The sequence below is a fragment of the Leopardus geoffroyi genome, chromosome D4 (assembly GCF_018350155.1).
Source record: "Leopardus geoffroyi isolate Oge1 chromosome D4, O.geoffroyi_Oge1_pat1.0, whole genome shotgun sequence".
NCBI classification, from domain to species: Eukaryota; Metazoa; Chordata; class Mammalia; order Carnivora; family Felidae; genus Leopardus; species Leopardus geoffroyi.
In genome coordinates, this window is record NC_059342.1 from 57,924,883 (window position 1) to 57,941,614 (window position 16,732).

At 38.9% G+C, this 16,732-nt stretch overlaps 1 protein-coding gene across 3 annotated transcripts in view; it reads left to right on the forward strand.

The window, feature by feature from the left end:
• RECK (reversion inducing cysteine rich protein with kazal motifs) overlaps positions 1–16,732 on the forward strand; it is a 79,773-nt gene that overhangs the window by 40,031 nt on the left and 23,010 nt on the right. For 2 of the 3 annotated variants that reach the window (XM_045467733.1, XM_045467735.1), the window contains 6 exons: positions 290–469; positions 6,224–6,436; positions 8,100–8,236; positions 10,185–10,325; positions 11,743–11,931; positions 15,211–15,333. In XM_045467733.1, coding sequence (XP_045323689.1) covers positions 290–469; positions 6,224–6,436; positions 8,100–8,236; positions 10,185–10,325; positions 11,743–11,931; positions 15,211–15,333 — 983 coding nt within the window. The remainder of the gene's footprint in view (positions 1–289; positions 470–6,223; positions 6,437–8,099; positions 8,237–10,184; positions 10,326–11,742; positions 11,932–15,210; positions 15,334–16,732) is intronic. The other variant, XM_045467734.1, reaches the window with a different exon arrangement.

The window sequence follows — 16,732 nt, forward strand, 5'->3', positions numbered from 1 at the left end:
AAGGTAAAAGAGGGATCAGAAATGGAAGAGATAATTGTGCCAAGAATAAAGATGTACAAATATAATTAAACATTACCTTTAGCACTGAGCTTTGTAGCAACCATGGCATAAAGGAAAGAGACGGGTAATAAAAGAAGGCTAACATTTTCATGGAAAAGTTCTGCTATGGCTCTAAATTCTAGGGGATAAATTTTAGTCTTTTGGTTTTTGTATTTTTTTTCTTGTTCATATTCTAAACTATGTATTCACTTGGCTCACCTGTGTTTCTATATTTGTGCCTTTGTTTTAGGGAACTGTGCACTAAACTTTATAGCATGAGCTGGGGCAATACACAGAGTTGGCAAGAGTTTGATCGCTTTTGTGAATACAATCCAGTGGAAGTGTCCATGTTGACCTGTTTAGCAGATGTCCGGGAACCTTGCCAGTTGGGCTGTAGAAATCTTACTTACTGTACTAATTTTAACAACAGGTAGGAGCAAATTATTATACATGGAATAGAAGTATTTTATCATTAATTATCTTGTTTTTAAGTAATTGAAAAGACCACTTTACTCTCATTTTTACTCGGATGCTAAGTTAAAAGGAAGTAGCATTTCTTTATTTCATCTTTAAATGCTATATAACCCATCTGATACATCACCTCTAAGAAAGGAAGCACTTCAAGACTAGACTAGACTAGACTAGAGATACTTAAAGCATCTAGAGTTCAAAGAATCTTCTCTGCCTTCAGTTTACCAATCTTACCCACTCCCTTCTACTACAAAACTAGTAGAAGCAATTTATTGCAGAATAAATCACTGTGAACAATTTGGCCATCCAAATGCCCTCTTGTGAACAGTTTACTTTGAAGGACCTCCAGGGTGGTTGAAGGTCTCACTCAGTGAATTCCCTATTGTATGCAAAAATGTTTTCTTACCTACTTGTATTTTCTTGGGTATCAAGTATGGTCAGAAAAACAAGGGCCCAAAACTGAGTGGCTGAACAAGCAGTGAAGAAAACAAAAAGGCATCCAAAAGCCTAGAGAACACCATATCAGAGAAGCCAGAGAGAGTTTCTAAACAAGAGGGGGTTGGTTCTGTGAGCTGCAGCCTGGAGATCAGGAGGGCAAAGAGGAAAAAAGTCAATCATTTGGGCCAGAAGAAGATTCAAACTAACACAAATCCCATTCTTTTAAAAGTATTCAGAATATTATTTTGAATAAGAAAATTGAGATATCTTTACAACTGGTAATAGAGTGTTAGCCAATAAGGACTTGGCTTAGAGATTGAGGAAATTTGAAATCTATGAAATGTTTAAATTTAAACTTAGACACATAGTTCTAGCTTGTGGGGATGGTGGAGTAGTTTGTATCAGACTAATACTTCTACAAGTACCAATTGTGAGCTCTGTACAAAATATTAAAAAACTATTGTTTTGAAGTCATTAGAGAAGGACCAAAAGCAGGAGGGGTAGAAACCACACTGCATGAGAGCCACTAAATCCACTTTTCCCTTCATGGGCACTCTCTGTCTCCTTGCCTGGCATAAAGAGTTCATGCAAAAAGCAGCAGTCTTGGGCAGAGGAGTTGGAGATCAGAGCTTGGGACTGCTGGGAGTAGAAAACCCCAGAAAGGTGGGAACCACAAAAGGAGATGCCCCAAAATCTCCAAACAAACTCTCCTTAAATCCTTGAATTTAGCAAAGTCACAGGATACAAGGTTAACATACAAAAGCCAATCATAGGGGCGCTTGGTGGCTCAGTCGGTTGAACGTCCGACTTCAGCTCAGGTCATGATCTCGCAGTTTGTGGGTTCCAGCCCTGCGTCGGGCTCTGTGCTGACAGCGTGGAGCCTGGAGCCTGCTGCAGATCCTCTGTCCCCCTCTCTCCCTGCCCCTCCCCTACTCGCTCTCTCTCAAAAATAAACATTTAAGAAAAAAAAAACCAATTGTATTCCTGTATGTTAACAACACACAACTGGAAAATGAAATTTATTTTAAAAATACAAATTTATACAATTGCATCAAAAAACATGAAATACTTAGGATAAATTTGACAAAAAAATATGTAGGAACTCTACATTGAAAACCAGAAAACTTTGTAGAAAGAAATTAAAGACAGTAAATAAATGGAGAGAGCTACCATGTTCATGGATTAGAAGACTCAATATTGTTAATTCTCCTGAAACTGACCTCTAGATTCAGTGCAATCCCAATCAAAATTCCAACAGGCTTTTTTTTTTTTTTAATTTTTTAAATATTTTTTTTAACGTTTATTTATGTTTGAGAGAGAGACAGAGTGCTAGCAGGGGAGAAGCAGAAAGAGAGAAAGACACAGAATCTGAGGCAGGCTCCAGGCTCTGAGCTGTTAGCACAGAGCCTGACATGGGGCTCATACTCGTGAACTGAAAGATCATGACCTGAGCCGATGTCAAATGCTTAACCGACTGAGCCACCCAGGTGCCCCCCAAGAGGCTTTTTAAAATAGAAATTTCCGGGCTAATTCTGAAATTCAAATGAAAATACGAAGGACCTAGAATAGCTAAAAGAAGTTTCAAAAAAATAACAGATTTGGAGAACTTATAGTACCTGACTTCAAGACTTATTATAAAGCAACAAAAATTAAAGCAATGTAAATTGGCATAAGTTTGGGCGAATAGATCAGTAGGACAAAACAGAGAATCAAGAATAGACTCACACACAGTAAATTGATTTTCAACAAGGCAGCAAGGCAATTCAATGCAAAGAGAAACATCTCTTCAACAAACAATGCTGGAACAGTTGAATATGTTTATGAAAAAAAAGAACCTCAACCTCTATCTCACACTGTACACAAAAATTAATTTAAGATGGGGTCATAGAACACAACATAAAAGCTGAAAATACAAAGTTTCTAAAAGAAAACATAGGAGATTATCTTAACAATCTGGCTGCAGGCAAATATTTTATAGACAGGAGATAAAATATACCAATTATAAAAGAAAAAAATTAATGAGTTAAGGTTCAACTGTAAACACTTGTTCACCAAAACACACCATTTAAAATTTGAAAAGGCAAGCCACAATCTGAGAGAAAATATTCAGTGTATCACATGTACACACTCACACACATTTGACAAAGGACTTGTAACCAAAATATATAAATAACTCCTACAACCTCATAATAAAAAATCAAATAGCCCAATTTGAAAAATGGGCAAAAAAATGTCAAGGGTCTTTCACCAAAAAAGACATCAAAATAGCCATTTAAGTATATGAAAAAGTTCTTTGTCACTATTTATGCAAAATGCAAATTAAAACCTCAGTGAGATGCCTCCTCATACCCACTAGAATAGCTAAAATTAAAAGATTAACAGTTGGGGCACCTGGGTGGCTCAGTTGGTTAAGTGTCTGACTTCAGCTCAGGTCATGATCTCACAGTTTGTGAGTTTGAGCCCTGGGTCGGGCTCTGCCCTGTCAGCTTGGAGCCTGGAGCCTGCTTTGGATTGTGTCTCCCTTTCTCTTTGCCCCTACCCCACTCTCTCGTTCTCTCACTCTCTCTCAAAAATAAATAAACATTAAAAAAAGGGTTTTTTTTTGAGTGACAATATGTGAAGCAGGTGGAGCTCTCATACTTCCCTGCTTGGAGTATAAGATGGTTTAAGACCTTTGAAGAGTTTCCTTGCAGTGTCAAGTCCATGACCCAGCAATCCCATTCTAAAGCATTTACCTAAGAGACATGAAAATCTAATTCCAAAAAAGACTTATATAGCACCCTTATTCATAAGAACCCAGAATTTGGGGAAAAATAAATAAAATCTACATCAGGAAGGGAATGAAAACACATGGTGTATCCAAACAATGGGATAGTATACAGCAAGGGAAAAGGCAAAACTACTGATAAACCCCAAAATATGGATGAGTCTTATGTTGAATAAAAAAAGCCCAATACAAAATAAAGGCTTTATAATTCCATATATATGAAATCCAAGAATAGGTAAAAATAATCTATGAGGATAAAGATCAGAAAGTTACTGCCTTTGGAAGAGGAAATTGGCTGGAGGTGGGCATAAGGGAACTCTATGAGGTGATAGAAATATTCTATATCTTGTTTGGGGCTTTGATTACAGGGGTGAATACAATTTTCAAAACTTACTGAACTCTCAAGATCTGTGCATTATATGCTTTGTAACTTATATCCCAATAAAATATTTTAGCTAAATAAAATAAATATTTAAATTTAAAAATTTTTGCTCATCAAAAGACACCAATAAGAAGATGAAAAGGCAGGGGCGCCACAGTTGATCAGTTGGTTAAGCATCTGACTTTGGCTCATGTCATGATACTGTGGTTTGTGAGGTCAAGCCCTGCATCGGGCTCTGTGCTGGTGGTGCAGACCCTGCTTGGGATCCTCTCTCTTTCTCTCTCTCTGCCCCTTCCCCACTTGCATGCTCTCTCTCGCTCTCTCTCAAAATAAATAAATAAACTTTAAAAAAAAATTTTGCAAAAGGAAAATGAAAAGGCCAACCACAAACTGGAAGAAAGTATTTGTAATACATATATTTGAAGCAGGACTTATATCCAGAATATATTAAGAACTCTTATAACTCAATAGTGAAAAGACAACTTTTTCTAAAAAGGGCAAGTAGCTGGAAAGACACTTCACAGAAGAAGATACCTGAATGGCCAGGAAGTGCATGAAAAGGTGTTTGACGTGACTGGTCATCAGCAAAATGCAATTTTTAAAACTGCATCTACAACTAAAAAGACTGACAAGCATGTCAAGTGGCTGGAACTTTCATATGTTGTGGCTTAAAGTCTAAAATGGTGTGACCACTTTGGAAAACAGTTTGGCAGTTTCTTAGAAAGTTATGACCCCAAATGCTCTTTGTAGGCATGAGGAGACATGAAAACTGGAAACAAAACTTTTTGTCTATAAACAGGTGAATGAATAAACGAGAATTTCTCAAAGTGTGGTCCATGGTCCCCAAGCCCCATGGGATCAAAACTATTTTTATAATAACACTAAGCTGTGATCTGCTTTTTTCACTCTTGTTCTCACAAGAGTGAACAGTGGAGTTTCCCCAGTGCTGTAAGACACATGATGTAATTGGGGCGCCTGGATGGCTCAGTCGGTTAAGTGACCAACTCTTAATTTCGGCACAGGACGTGATCTCACAGTTCATGAGTTCAAGCCCCACATCAGGCTCTGCACTGACGGCGTGGAGCCTGCTTGGGATTCTCTCTCTCCTTCTCTCTGTCCCTCCCATATTCTCTCTCTCCCTCCCAAAAATAAATAAGTAAACTTAAAAAAAAAAAAGACATGTGATGTAACAACAGATTGAGGTCAAGAAAAGATGTGAAAATCCAGCAGTCTTCTATTAAGCCATATATTAAAGAGATTTTCAAAGCTGTGAAATAGTCCTATTCTCACTAATTTTAGTTTTGCTTTGAAAAATATAGTTATGTTTCACAAAAACATTATTTCTTACATGTAATGGGCTTATTATCCTTTTAAATGAATTAAGAACTATGAATCAAAAGATCTGTTTTGATTTATAATGTCATAGATATTGGTGATTGTAACCCACATAAACAAAAGCTTTTTGAGAATGCAGTAATTTTAAGAGTGTAAATGGGTCCTGAGATCGAAAGTTTGAGAACTACTAGGGTAAACAAATTGTGGTACATTTATTAATGGAATGCTACTCAACAGTAAAAGGAAACAACTTATGATATACATAACAAAGGTAAATCTAAAAAAATTGTTCAGCCAAAGACACCAGACCCAAAAGAGCATATACAATATGTTTCATTTATATATAAAGTTCTAGATAAGTATGAATGGAGGTGGCCTCTGGGGTATAGCCAGTGGGGAGGGCATTGACTAGACAGGGACACAAGGGAGCTTTCTGACATGATGGAAATGCTTTTTTTTTTTTTTTTTTTTTTCTTTTTATAAATTATACCTCAGTTTTTAAAACCTGGACTCATTATTTTGTAATATGAAAGAAATGATACAGTCTAGAGATGATAGTCCCATACAGAGTGTTTAAGTTTTTAACTTTTGTTAAAAAGGAAAGATGCAGTCAAAATCTTAATGTGTCTACATTGAATCTCCATACATGCAAAGCTGATATCCTTTGATACGTCATGGGTACTTTCTTTAAAAAAATCAGGTTTTGCTGATGCATTAGTATGTCAGGATTTTACCCATTTCTTCTCTCTAGAAAATAATTGCCTCTCGATTCTGGCCTTTTTGCTTTTCAGGCCAACAGAACTTTTTAGGAGTTGTAATGCTCAGTCAGATCAAGGAGCCATGAATGACATGAAGCTGTGGGAGAAAGGAAGCATAAAGATGCCGTTTATCAACATACCTGTTCTTGACATTAAGAAGTGCCAGCCAGAAATGTGGAAAGCAGTAGCTTGTTCACTGCAGATTAAACCTTGTCATAGGAAATCCCGGGGAAGTATTATCTGCAAGTAAGTTTCTCATAATAATGGCTCTCCAGTCCTGGTTCAGACCATGATCTGAACCACAGCCTATCTTTAGAGTTTTCCCTCCTGCCACTTCGTTTGCCCATCACCCCACATGTCAAGTGCTTTCCTACTTTTTCCTCCTCTGCTTTAATTACTCTTCCATCTCCACTTGCCCACTGCCTGTGTTTCTTAGCTCCTCTCAAATGCCCATCATTCCCGTGGAACCTTCCCATATTTCACCAGCTAATAGTAATTTATCCTTACTACAAGTTTTTATAGACCTTTATCTGAACTTTTCTTATGCAATTTAGTTCCAGAAACTTTAGTGAATACCTTCAATACACAATTCTATTTTTATATTTTATTTTGTATACTTGTCTTTTTTTTAATGTTTATTTTTTAAGAGAGAGAGATAGAATGAGAGTGGGGGAGGTGCAGAGAGAGAGGGAGACACAGAATCTGAAGCACGCTCCAAGGCTCTGAGCTGTCAGCAAAGAGCCAGACATAGGGTTTGAACTCACCTACCGCAAGATCATGACCTGAGCCAAAGTCAGACGCTTAACCAACTGAGCTACCCAACCACCCCTATACTTGTCTTATATTGAGTTAGACTTTGCTCTCCTTGAGTTTATTCTTCTTTGTACCTCCTTTTTCTTGTCTCCTCTTTCCTCTTTTTCTCCTCTTCAGTGATTAACATAATCCTGACACACAATAGGTGCTCCATAAATGTTTGATGAGTGAAGGAATTAGTGAATGTAGTCATCGAGGCCTGTTTCTAGTAAACATTTTGTGAATGGTTTGCTTAGGAGATCTAGGATGAAGTAAAGAGGAAAGCTGCTATACTGAGTGAAACCAAAAGTATTGGCCACATAGTAATCTATGCCAGCTGATCTTCAATCATCTATTTTTTCCAAAAAACTTTCCTAAAGACCAGGTTAATGTCCACCCCCTGAGATGTTGGTGTGCGTCTTGGTGCTCCTTGGAACTTGATGACTGATTGAAGATTATTTCAACCTTAAACAGAATCCAGATCAATTCTCTGGCATGACTTGGGGATCACCTGAGTAAGGGGGAAAGTGAGGGGTAACTTAGGCAACAAGCTAGAGGCAACCAGTGGGAAATTTATAGACTCTTAGTATGGAAAATTTATAGAAAAGGAATCAAATCCCTTTGGAGGACTGAGAAAATTTTAAAGTAGTGTACTTCCAGTTGTTACAGGCCAAACACCTTAATGTTGATAACTAAAAATATATTTAAAAGAGAAAGGGAGAGAAGGAGGAAGGGAGGGAGGAAAAAGCAAGCAAGCCTAAGGTCCTAAAAGAAAGGATGGATGATTTTGCAAAAAGCCTAGTTTAATTTCCTTTCAAAGAAGGGACAAGTCACATCAATACTAGTAACTGTATGAGTGTAAAATTTGAGCAAGGCCTTTGATCTCAGATAAGAGAAAGCTACGGATGCTTTGATACTATAATACATTACTTACTACTATGCAACCTCAGGTCTTCTATGACTCCTGTTTTCTTTTGCCGTTACTTTGATCTAACCAATTGTGAAACATTGTTATGAAAACTCACCTTCTGGAAAGCTTCAGAAACAGGATTGATATTGATTAGACAATATGAGGAGGTTCTTGAACCCCAAATTTGTGTATATTTTTCTTTTTAAGATCAGATTGTGTGGAGATTCTCAAGAAATGTGGGGACCAGAACAAATTCCCCGAGGACCACACAGCTGAAAGTATTTGTGAGCTTCTGTCACCTACAGATGATCTAGAGAATTGTATACCTTTGGATACATACCTCAGTAAGTACTTTGTTTTTTTAGATTTCAAATACTTCTCCCTTCCATCTCTGCCCTTCATGTTTGCTTTGGATGAACATCTGTCTGTTGAGAATATGTGGTTTAATGATACTATCTCAATGGCAGACTCTTATCTTATTTGGTTGGCCTTTTTGGCCTGAAAAGAATTGTCATCTTAAAATATATAGGCACAAGTGATTATCAGTCTGAGGAAGTCATAAACTATTATCAATCAGGAATTCTAAGTAGTGAATTTGGGGCCAGCATTCTTAGATATGGGGCCAGCTCCCTATCATTGCTGTCTCCTTGCCATGATTTGTCCAGGAAGTGAAATTTCCCCAGGGAATCTTCAGCTTTTTGTCATCAGAATATTAGTGGACCAGAGCCAGGCTTTGGCTGAGACTGACCCACCAAATAGGGAGTAAGAAATGATGGTCTGGGTTAGTACATAAAGGTGGAACTTTGTCTATGCCGAAATACTCCTGCCAAGAGCCAAGCCAAGAGCTAGAAGAATAAGTTGGTATCTCATTGAGGGGTCCTGGAGCTGAGCTTCTTGGCAGGAGGTGACCATGTGTCGTGGAAACCAGAGGGATGACGATTAGAACCCATAAACACACCAAATGCGATAGTCAGGGTAAGGAAAGTGTCTGTGCTGCCGCCAGGGGGCATTCGTGTCCCGAGCTGGCTGGAAGGCAGACTTGGATCCAGCTCCTAATTTTTTTGTTTTCCTGTGTCAGATAGGACTAAGTTCTACCGCAAATAACAGAAAAACAGGTAGAAGTAAGAGAAAACCCAGAAATAAGTAGTCCAAGGCTGTTATAGTGGCTCCACCATCCAGAGTCCAGGCTCTTTTGCTTTCCGTGCCTTCGTTAGTGCTTGGTTTCCATCATCAAGGTTACTTCAGGTACTTTATCGTCACAACATGACTCCTGGAACTCTAGCCACCATATCCTAGTGTAAGGGAAAACTACCCTCGCTGTAAGGGAAACTGAGAAAGATGATCTTTTTAGCTGTGGGCCCATTGTCATGCTAAGCAAAACTGGAATTCTATTATTAGTGAGCAGGAAGAAAAGAGTATCCAAATCTGTTAGATTTGCAGCTAATGATATCAGCCACACTTTCCTGAAGCCAATAAACTATGTCCCTCAGCCTTCGTGACCAGGATAGCAAAAAAGAGAGCCTTGGCCAGAATCTAGACCTCTGTGACTTCGAACAGATCACTTCTTTCAGCCTCAGCTTTGCTGTTTATAAAAGGATTGGGCTGGATGTGATGAACTCCAAGAACCCTGATACCTTCATTAGCTAACAGTCTGAGTCTGGCCTAAAATCAAGTAAGCAAAACTAATACCTCCACAAGCCTAGACCTTATTAGAGCAGTGAAATATATGTGCAGAAGGAAAAAGGTTAAAGAAATGGGTTTTTTTTTTTAATTTTAGTACTCTCTTTAAATATTACATGAGACTCTTCCTTAGTCATTATTTCACAAGTTAACAAATATAATCATGGTACAGCATCTATCTTACCATAGTGAGTTATTATAGTGTATGGTAAAATGTGCCAAGTTATTCCTCTTAGGCATAAGCACCTGTTTGAACACCTTACCCAAAGTATACCAGTCATTTTCCATCCCTTTATACAACTTACTACCTTACTTACTACCTATACATACCTTTTTTATGTATACGCACAAAAACACATGTGCACAAGTGTTTAGAATCTTGTCCAGCATATTGTAGGTACCCAATAAATAAACAAGTGAATGAATGTATGTATGTTTATGCTAAATTCACAAATTATCAGAGAATCTGTGTGTTTTAATAGTTTATTAGAATCAGGCCTCACTTTATGCTCATGAGCTCTCCATTTATTAAAGTCATAATTAATTCAGATAATTTACACACCTCTGTTACCTTTTGGGGTTGGTTAAACTGATCTGTGTTTGGTTTTTCAGGGCCTAGTACTTTGGGTAACATTATAGAAGAGGTCACTCATCCCTGTAACCCAAATCCTTGCCCTGCTAATGAGCTCTGTGAGGTAAACCGGAAGGGGTGTCCATCTGGAGATCCCTGCCTTCCATACTCTTGTGTTCAAGGTAAGAGGTAGATGGGTGTGAGTGTAGGGTGGGTATGGATTTGTGCTGCTGGTGTTTCTGTATAGGCATTATCTTTGGAGTGAGGTTGCAATTGACTTTATTTTCAAAATTATGTTTTTCTATAACATTTGAGGTTTTCCCAATAAACACGTTAGTTACATAGGCAGGAGAAGACAAATACAAATGTAATTTTCAATTATCATTTAGATTGTGAACTGACTCTCATAATGAGTTATAGGGTTCTTGGAAACAAAAGAATAAAAAACCTTGAGCCAGTTTTTATAAATTCTCTGCCATGTTGTAACATTTGAGAAAATGTACTGCGTGTTGTGATTTTGTCTTTGCTTTGCTTTAGTTATAAGGAGAAATGGCATACTCATTGGGATGTACAGTTATCTCTGTAAAGCTTAATGTTTTATTGAGATGCATATGATTTTTTTAAGTTTATTTATTTATTTTGAAGGGGGAGAGGCAGAGAGAGGGAGGGAGAGAACCCCAAGCAGGCTCTGCACTGTCAGCACAGAGCCTAATGTAGGGTTCAATCTTACAAACCCGTGAGATCATGACCTGAGCCGAGATCAAGAGTGGGACACTTAACCAACTGAGCCACCCAGGTGCCCCAAGATGCATATGATTTTAAGACTGATTTTTTTTTTTGAAATGCAAGAGGCCTCTTGAATAGAAAATGTTTATCCTATAGAATAATTTTGATAGTCTTTATCTCTGTGGGCATCCCTTTAGAGTACAGTCGTGGCAATATTTTGCTGCCTTTTATCTATTTCCCAATTGAAAATGTTTATCATGTTAAAATCACCATTTAAAAATTTCTGTGAAGTTGAAAGGAATAGAATATTGAATTAAATAAGCCTGATGTCTCAAAGGATCATCTATAATATTTGTGTAATACCAGAATATATCAGTAATATACAGTCATGATAAATCTTGTTAAAATTGGAAATGTATGGGCTTCCTTAAGCCCAATCAAGTATTCAACTTTTCATTGACTTTAAGGTATGCTGGTATTCCATCGCTAAAAGTTTTCCTGACCAAGAAGAATATTCTAAAAATATTGTACATTTCCATAGTCCATTCTTAAAGTATCTGTGATTTTTAAATATCTTTGATAAGCCCAAAGCAATAAAAAAGTACGTATCTTATGGCATTTTTGTACTGAACTATAGCTACCTGTGGAGTATAGGTCCTTAATCAGCACCTTCTCATGGAACATGGAATTTTTCATTTGAGAGGCTATGTTTTGGTCAGTAAACCAAACCAATTCTTTAACTTAGTGGAATTTCTATTACATAATCTTTACTAGCCACACAGTACCTATAAGACTTGTGTAAAGTATATGTAGTATCATAAAACAATGACATTGAACAATGCCATCTCTCTCAGCTAATTTTTGTTTGTATAGGTTGCAAATTGGGAGAAGCCTCTGATTTCATCGTCCGTCAAGGGACACTAATCCAGGTGCCATCATCTGCAGGGGAAGTTGGTTGTTACAAAATTTGCTCGTGTGGACAAAGTGGACTCTTGGAAAACTGTATGGAGATGCACTGTCTAGATCTCCAGAAGTCATGTATTGTTGGAGGAAAAAGAAAAAGTGAGTCTTGGACTGTATTTATTTGCTTTGTGTTTTTAATAGGAGATTATTTATCTTAATTTTGTAGGATGGACATTGGATAGATTCCCACCAAAGAGTAAGGTCTACACATCAGATCTCCAGGGCAGTATTTTTCAAACTGTACTCTGTAGGACACTAGGACTTCTAAGGAACCCTCTTAGGAGCTTCCTCACGAAGAGACTAATGACTAATAATAATTAATTAGTACTTACTGAGCTTTTAGTTGTGTGCCGAGCACCATGCTAAGTCTTGGCCTGTGTTATCTCACGTGAGCCTCCCAATTGCTCTTTGATTTCAGTACTCTTATGAAGAAGCTGATGCTCAGAGAGATCACCCAGCTAGTCAGTGACCAAAACAGAATTCAGTCCCAGGCCTATCTGACTCCAGAGCCCATGTACTCCACAGGCAAATACACAGGTGTGCTCCTTCCCCTCAAGTGTGTGTCTTTAACGGAAGTAAAAGTTAGAGTTTGACGTCATGGAAAGAGAACTGGAGGATGGAAACTACACTGTTGACTAAGCATTGGGAGAGAGAGTACATTATGAAGTGCCACCCTTTTATATACATACAATGGAATATTACTCAGCCATCAAAAAGATTGGAGTCTTTCCATTTGCAATGATGGGGATGGAACTAGAGCATATTATGCTGTGAAATAAGCCAATCAGAGAAAGAAATACCATGAGGTCATTCATATGTGGAATTTTAGAAACCAAAGAGATGAACATAGGGGAAGGAAAAATAAAATAAAAACAGAGACAAACCATAAGAGACTCTTAACAATAGAGAACAAACTGAGGGTTGCTGGAGGGAGATGGGTGGGAGGTGGGCTAAATGGGTGATGGGCATTAAGGAGGGCACTTGTTGTGGCAAACACTGGGTGTTATATGTAAGTGATGAGTCACTAAATTCTATTCCTGAAACAAACACTACACTATATGCTAACTAACTTGAATTTAAGTAAAATCTTGGGGGCACCTGGGTAGCTCAGCCGTAAGTGTCCAACTCTTTTTTTTTATGTTTATTTATTTTTGAGAGAGAGAGAGACAGAGCACAAGTGGGGGAGGGGCAGAGACAGAGAGGGAAACACAGAATCCGAAACAGGTTCCAGGCTCTGAGCTGTCAACATAGAGCCCAATGCAGGGCTAGAACTCGGGAACGAGGAGATCATAATCCGAGCCGAAATTGGATGCTTAACCGCCTGAGCCACCCAGGCGCCCCTTAAGTGTCCAACTCTCGATTTCGGCTCAGGTCCTGACCTCACAGTCATGAGATCCAGCCCGCATTGGGCTCCACACTGGGCATGGAGACTGCTTAAGATTCTCTCTCTCCTCTGTCTCCCTCCTCATCTGCCCCTCCCTAACGCTTGCTCCAAATAAATAAATAAATAAAGTCTTGGAAGAAAAAAAAAAAAAACACCCTTTGATGCCCTCTCTAAAAGTCTAAGGGTCTTGCTTTCTCACTGCTACTTTAATCATCTTTTGCTTATAGCCCTAACAACTGATATATGACCTTAAAAATTGTGGGGAAAAAAATGCTACTTTTGAGAATGTACTCCCCCATAGATGTTCACTCTGCTACCCTCATCCCTATCTCCACCCCCATCCCCATCAATCAGAGTAGTTCAGCTTTTATATAACTTCTGGTTTTACTCTTCTGTGTGAGATCTTATTAGAAAGAAGGGTGCTTTTGGCTAAAAAGGGACTGCAAGTGTCTGCCCTAGAACAAGTCAGGTATTCCTTTTTTTTAACTTTATTTTTTTGAGAGAGAGAAAGAGAGAGAGAGAGAGAGTGAGTGGGGTAGGGGCAGAAAGAAAGGGAGAATGAGAATCCCAAGCAGACTCCACGTTGTCAGCACAGAGCCTGACTCGGACTCGATCTCACAAACCATGAGATCGTGACCTGAGCCAAGATCAAGAGTTGGACACTTAATCGACCCAGGCACCCCCAGGTATTCATTTTTTAATCCATATTCTACTTAGCCAAAGTGTAGGGTATGTACCTGTATCACAGAATATTTCTGAGGGTAAACAGTCCTTCCATAGATTTCCACTGATTAAATGCATATTTTTTACAGAAGAACATACTAGTGCCTTTTGGGGCTAAAATCGCATGAGGGACTGAGGTCATACTGTACATGATCAGATGAGGGAGAATGTGATCCACAGAAGGGAGCAAACCAAGTGGTGCTCTTCAAGGACCTAGTCACTCCTGCCAGGGCATCAGGAGAGTCTTTGATTCAAAGATGGCATCAGGGCTGGTTCAGGAAAGTTGAGCAAAGATCCAGAAGGAGGAGAGGACCATTTGAGGCAGAAGGGACAGCCAAAAGCATTCTCAGAGAATAGGGAGCCATCTAGTTAGACTAGCACATTAGGGGTTTGGAGGGATATAGTGGGAGTTAAATATTAAAATATAAATATTACAGGGGCGCCTGGGTGGCGCAGTCGGTTGAGCGTCCGACTTCAGCCAGGTCATGATCTCGCGGTACGGGAGTTCGAGCCCCGCGTCGGGCTCTGGGCTGGTGGCTCAGAGCCTGGAGCCTGTTTCCGATTCTGTGTCTCCCTCTCTCTCTGCCCCTCCCCCGTTCATGCTCTGTCTCTCTCTGTCCCAAAAATAAATAAACGTTGAAAAAAAAAAAATTAAAAAAAAAAATAAATAAAAAAAAAAAATAAAATATAAATATTACAGATTTAACTCCCCTGTTTGTATATTCAGAAGTGATCTTTCGGGGCGCCTGGGTGGCTCAGTTGATTAAGCGTCCGACTTCAGCTCAGGTCATGATCTCACAGCCCGTGAGTTCGAGCCCCGCGTCAGGCTCTGTGCTGACAGCTCGGAGCCTGGAGCTGCTTTGGATTCTGTCTCCCTCTCTCTCTGCCCCTCCCCTGCTCATGTTCTGTCTCTGTCTCAAAAATAAATAAAAACATTTAAAAAAAAAAAAGTGATCTTTCAAGAATTTGTTTTAAATTTTTATTTAGGGGCGCCTGGGTGGCTCAGTCAGCTAAGCAGCCGACTTCGGCTCAGGTCATGATCTCACGGTCCGTGAGTTCGAGCCCCACATCGGGCTCTGTGCTGACAGCTCAGAGCCTGGAGCCTGTTTCATATTCTGTGTCTCCCTCTCTCTGACCCTCACCGGTTCATGCTCTGTCTCTCTCTGTCTCAAAAATAAATGTTAAAAAAAATTTAAACTATTACATTTTTAATTTATGATTTATTTATAAATGCATGAAATAGATCAACATTTTATGTCTCTTTTTCTCAGGTCATGGGACATCCTTTAACATTGACTGTAATATCTGTTCTTGTTTTGCTGGCAATTTGGTGTGTTCTACCCGCCTGTGCCTCAGTGAGCACAGTTCAGAAGATGACCGTCGCACCTTCACAGGTAACCATGGTCACCCAGAACCTATCCCCAGCAGCCGTCATCTCTTTGTACCCGTTTCCCTTCAAGGCAGCTTTGATGGTCTTGCCATAACCACAGATGTACCTAGTAAGATAAATACATAATCCGAGAGCAAGGTACTTTTCCTCTCTGGCTCTGTTTCCTCCTCTATGAACTGAAGGCATTAAACTAAATGTTTTCTTAGGACCCTTCCAGCTCTAATATTCTTTAATTCCATGAGTCAAAATGAACAGGGCCCGTGATTGGGATGGTTTTGGTTAAATGGGACTTTTCTACCTGCCAAAATACCTCATCTCCCCTTACCATTGTGTGTGTGTGTGTGTGTGTGTTTTACTGCTAATTTTTTAAAATTAGTTAATTTGCTTATTGTTTAATTTACATTCAAGTTAGTTGGCACATGATGCAACAATGATTTCAGGAGTAATGCCTCTACCATTATGTTATAAAATGTCAATGTATTTTCTAAGTTTATTTCTGTTCTAATGTTTTTCTCATCACCTTCTTCCCTGAACTGCCTTAGCTTACTGGTTCATTAGGTAGAGACCCCTATAAAGCTATAGGTAGAAAAAGAAGAATCCTCCTTCCAATATAGTGTATAAAATCTAGAATTATGGCATGCCTGGGTGGCTCAGTCGGTTGAGCGTCTGACTTCAGCTCAGGTCACGATCTCACGCTCTGTGAGTTTGAGCCCCATGTTGGGCTCTGTGCTGACAGCTCAGAGCCTGGAGCCTGCTTCAGATTCTGTGTCTCCCTTTCTCTCTGCCCCTCCCCTGTTCATGCTCTGTCTCTCTGTCTCAAAAATAAATAAAAACATTAAAAAATTTTTTCTTTTTAATCTAGAATTTCGATGTTTGAAGTCTGGCTTAGGGGATTTCTGGAATGTCAAAGGGTAATTAATACCGAAAACAAGACAAAGAAAGATTGTAAACTCTTTATGTAGGCTCCTTCCACTCTCATCTCATTAGGGAAGGGGAAGAACAAGAAAGTAACTTGCAAATTATTGTAATTTTGAGACTTAAGCATTTTTATGAACGTCTCGTTGGGCTGGGACAATATCTGAGTCCCAAGAAATGTGGTACACTTTGTGGCCAGTAAAATCTCCTTAGAATCTGCTAGCTAAACAGTCACTAACTTAATTTACTCCAGAACATGAGGGACTGTGCACTACAGGGAAAAGGGTCCTGCTAGTTGTAAAGTTCATCTTCCAAAAACATTTAGATATAAATAAGTAAGTAGTCTTCTGTGTAAGTCTTTAGTTCACTCTTCATTCCCACATGGTTTTATGGTCTCTCTAAGCAGAATGAACTGCTCTCATCAAAGCAGAGCAGATAGAGGATAATAATAAGAATAACAATGATGACAATAAAGCATCAAGATTGAC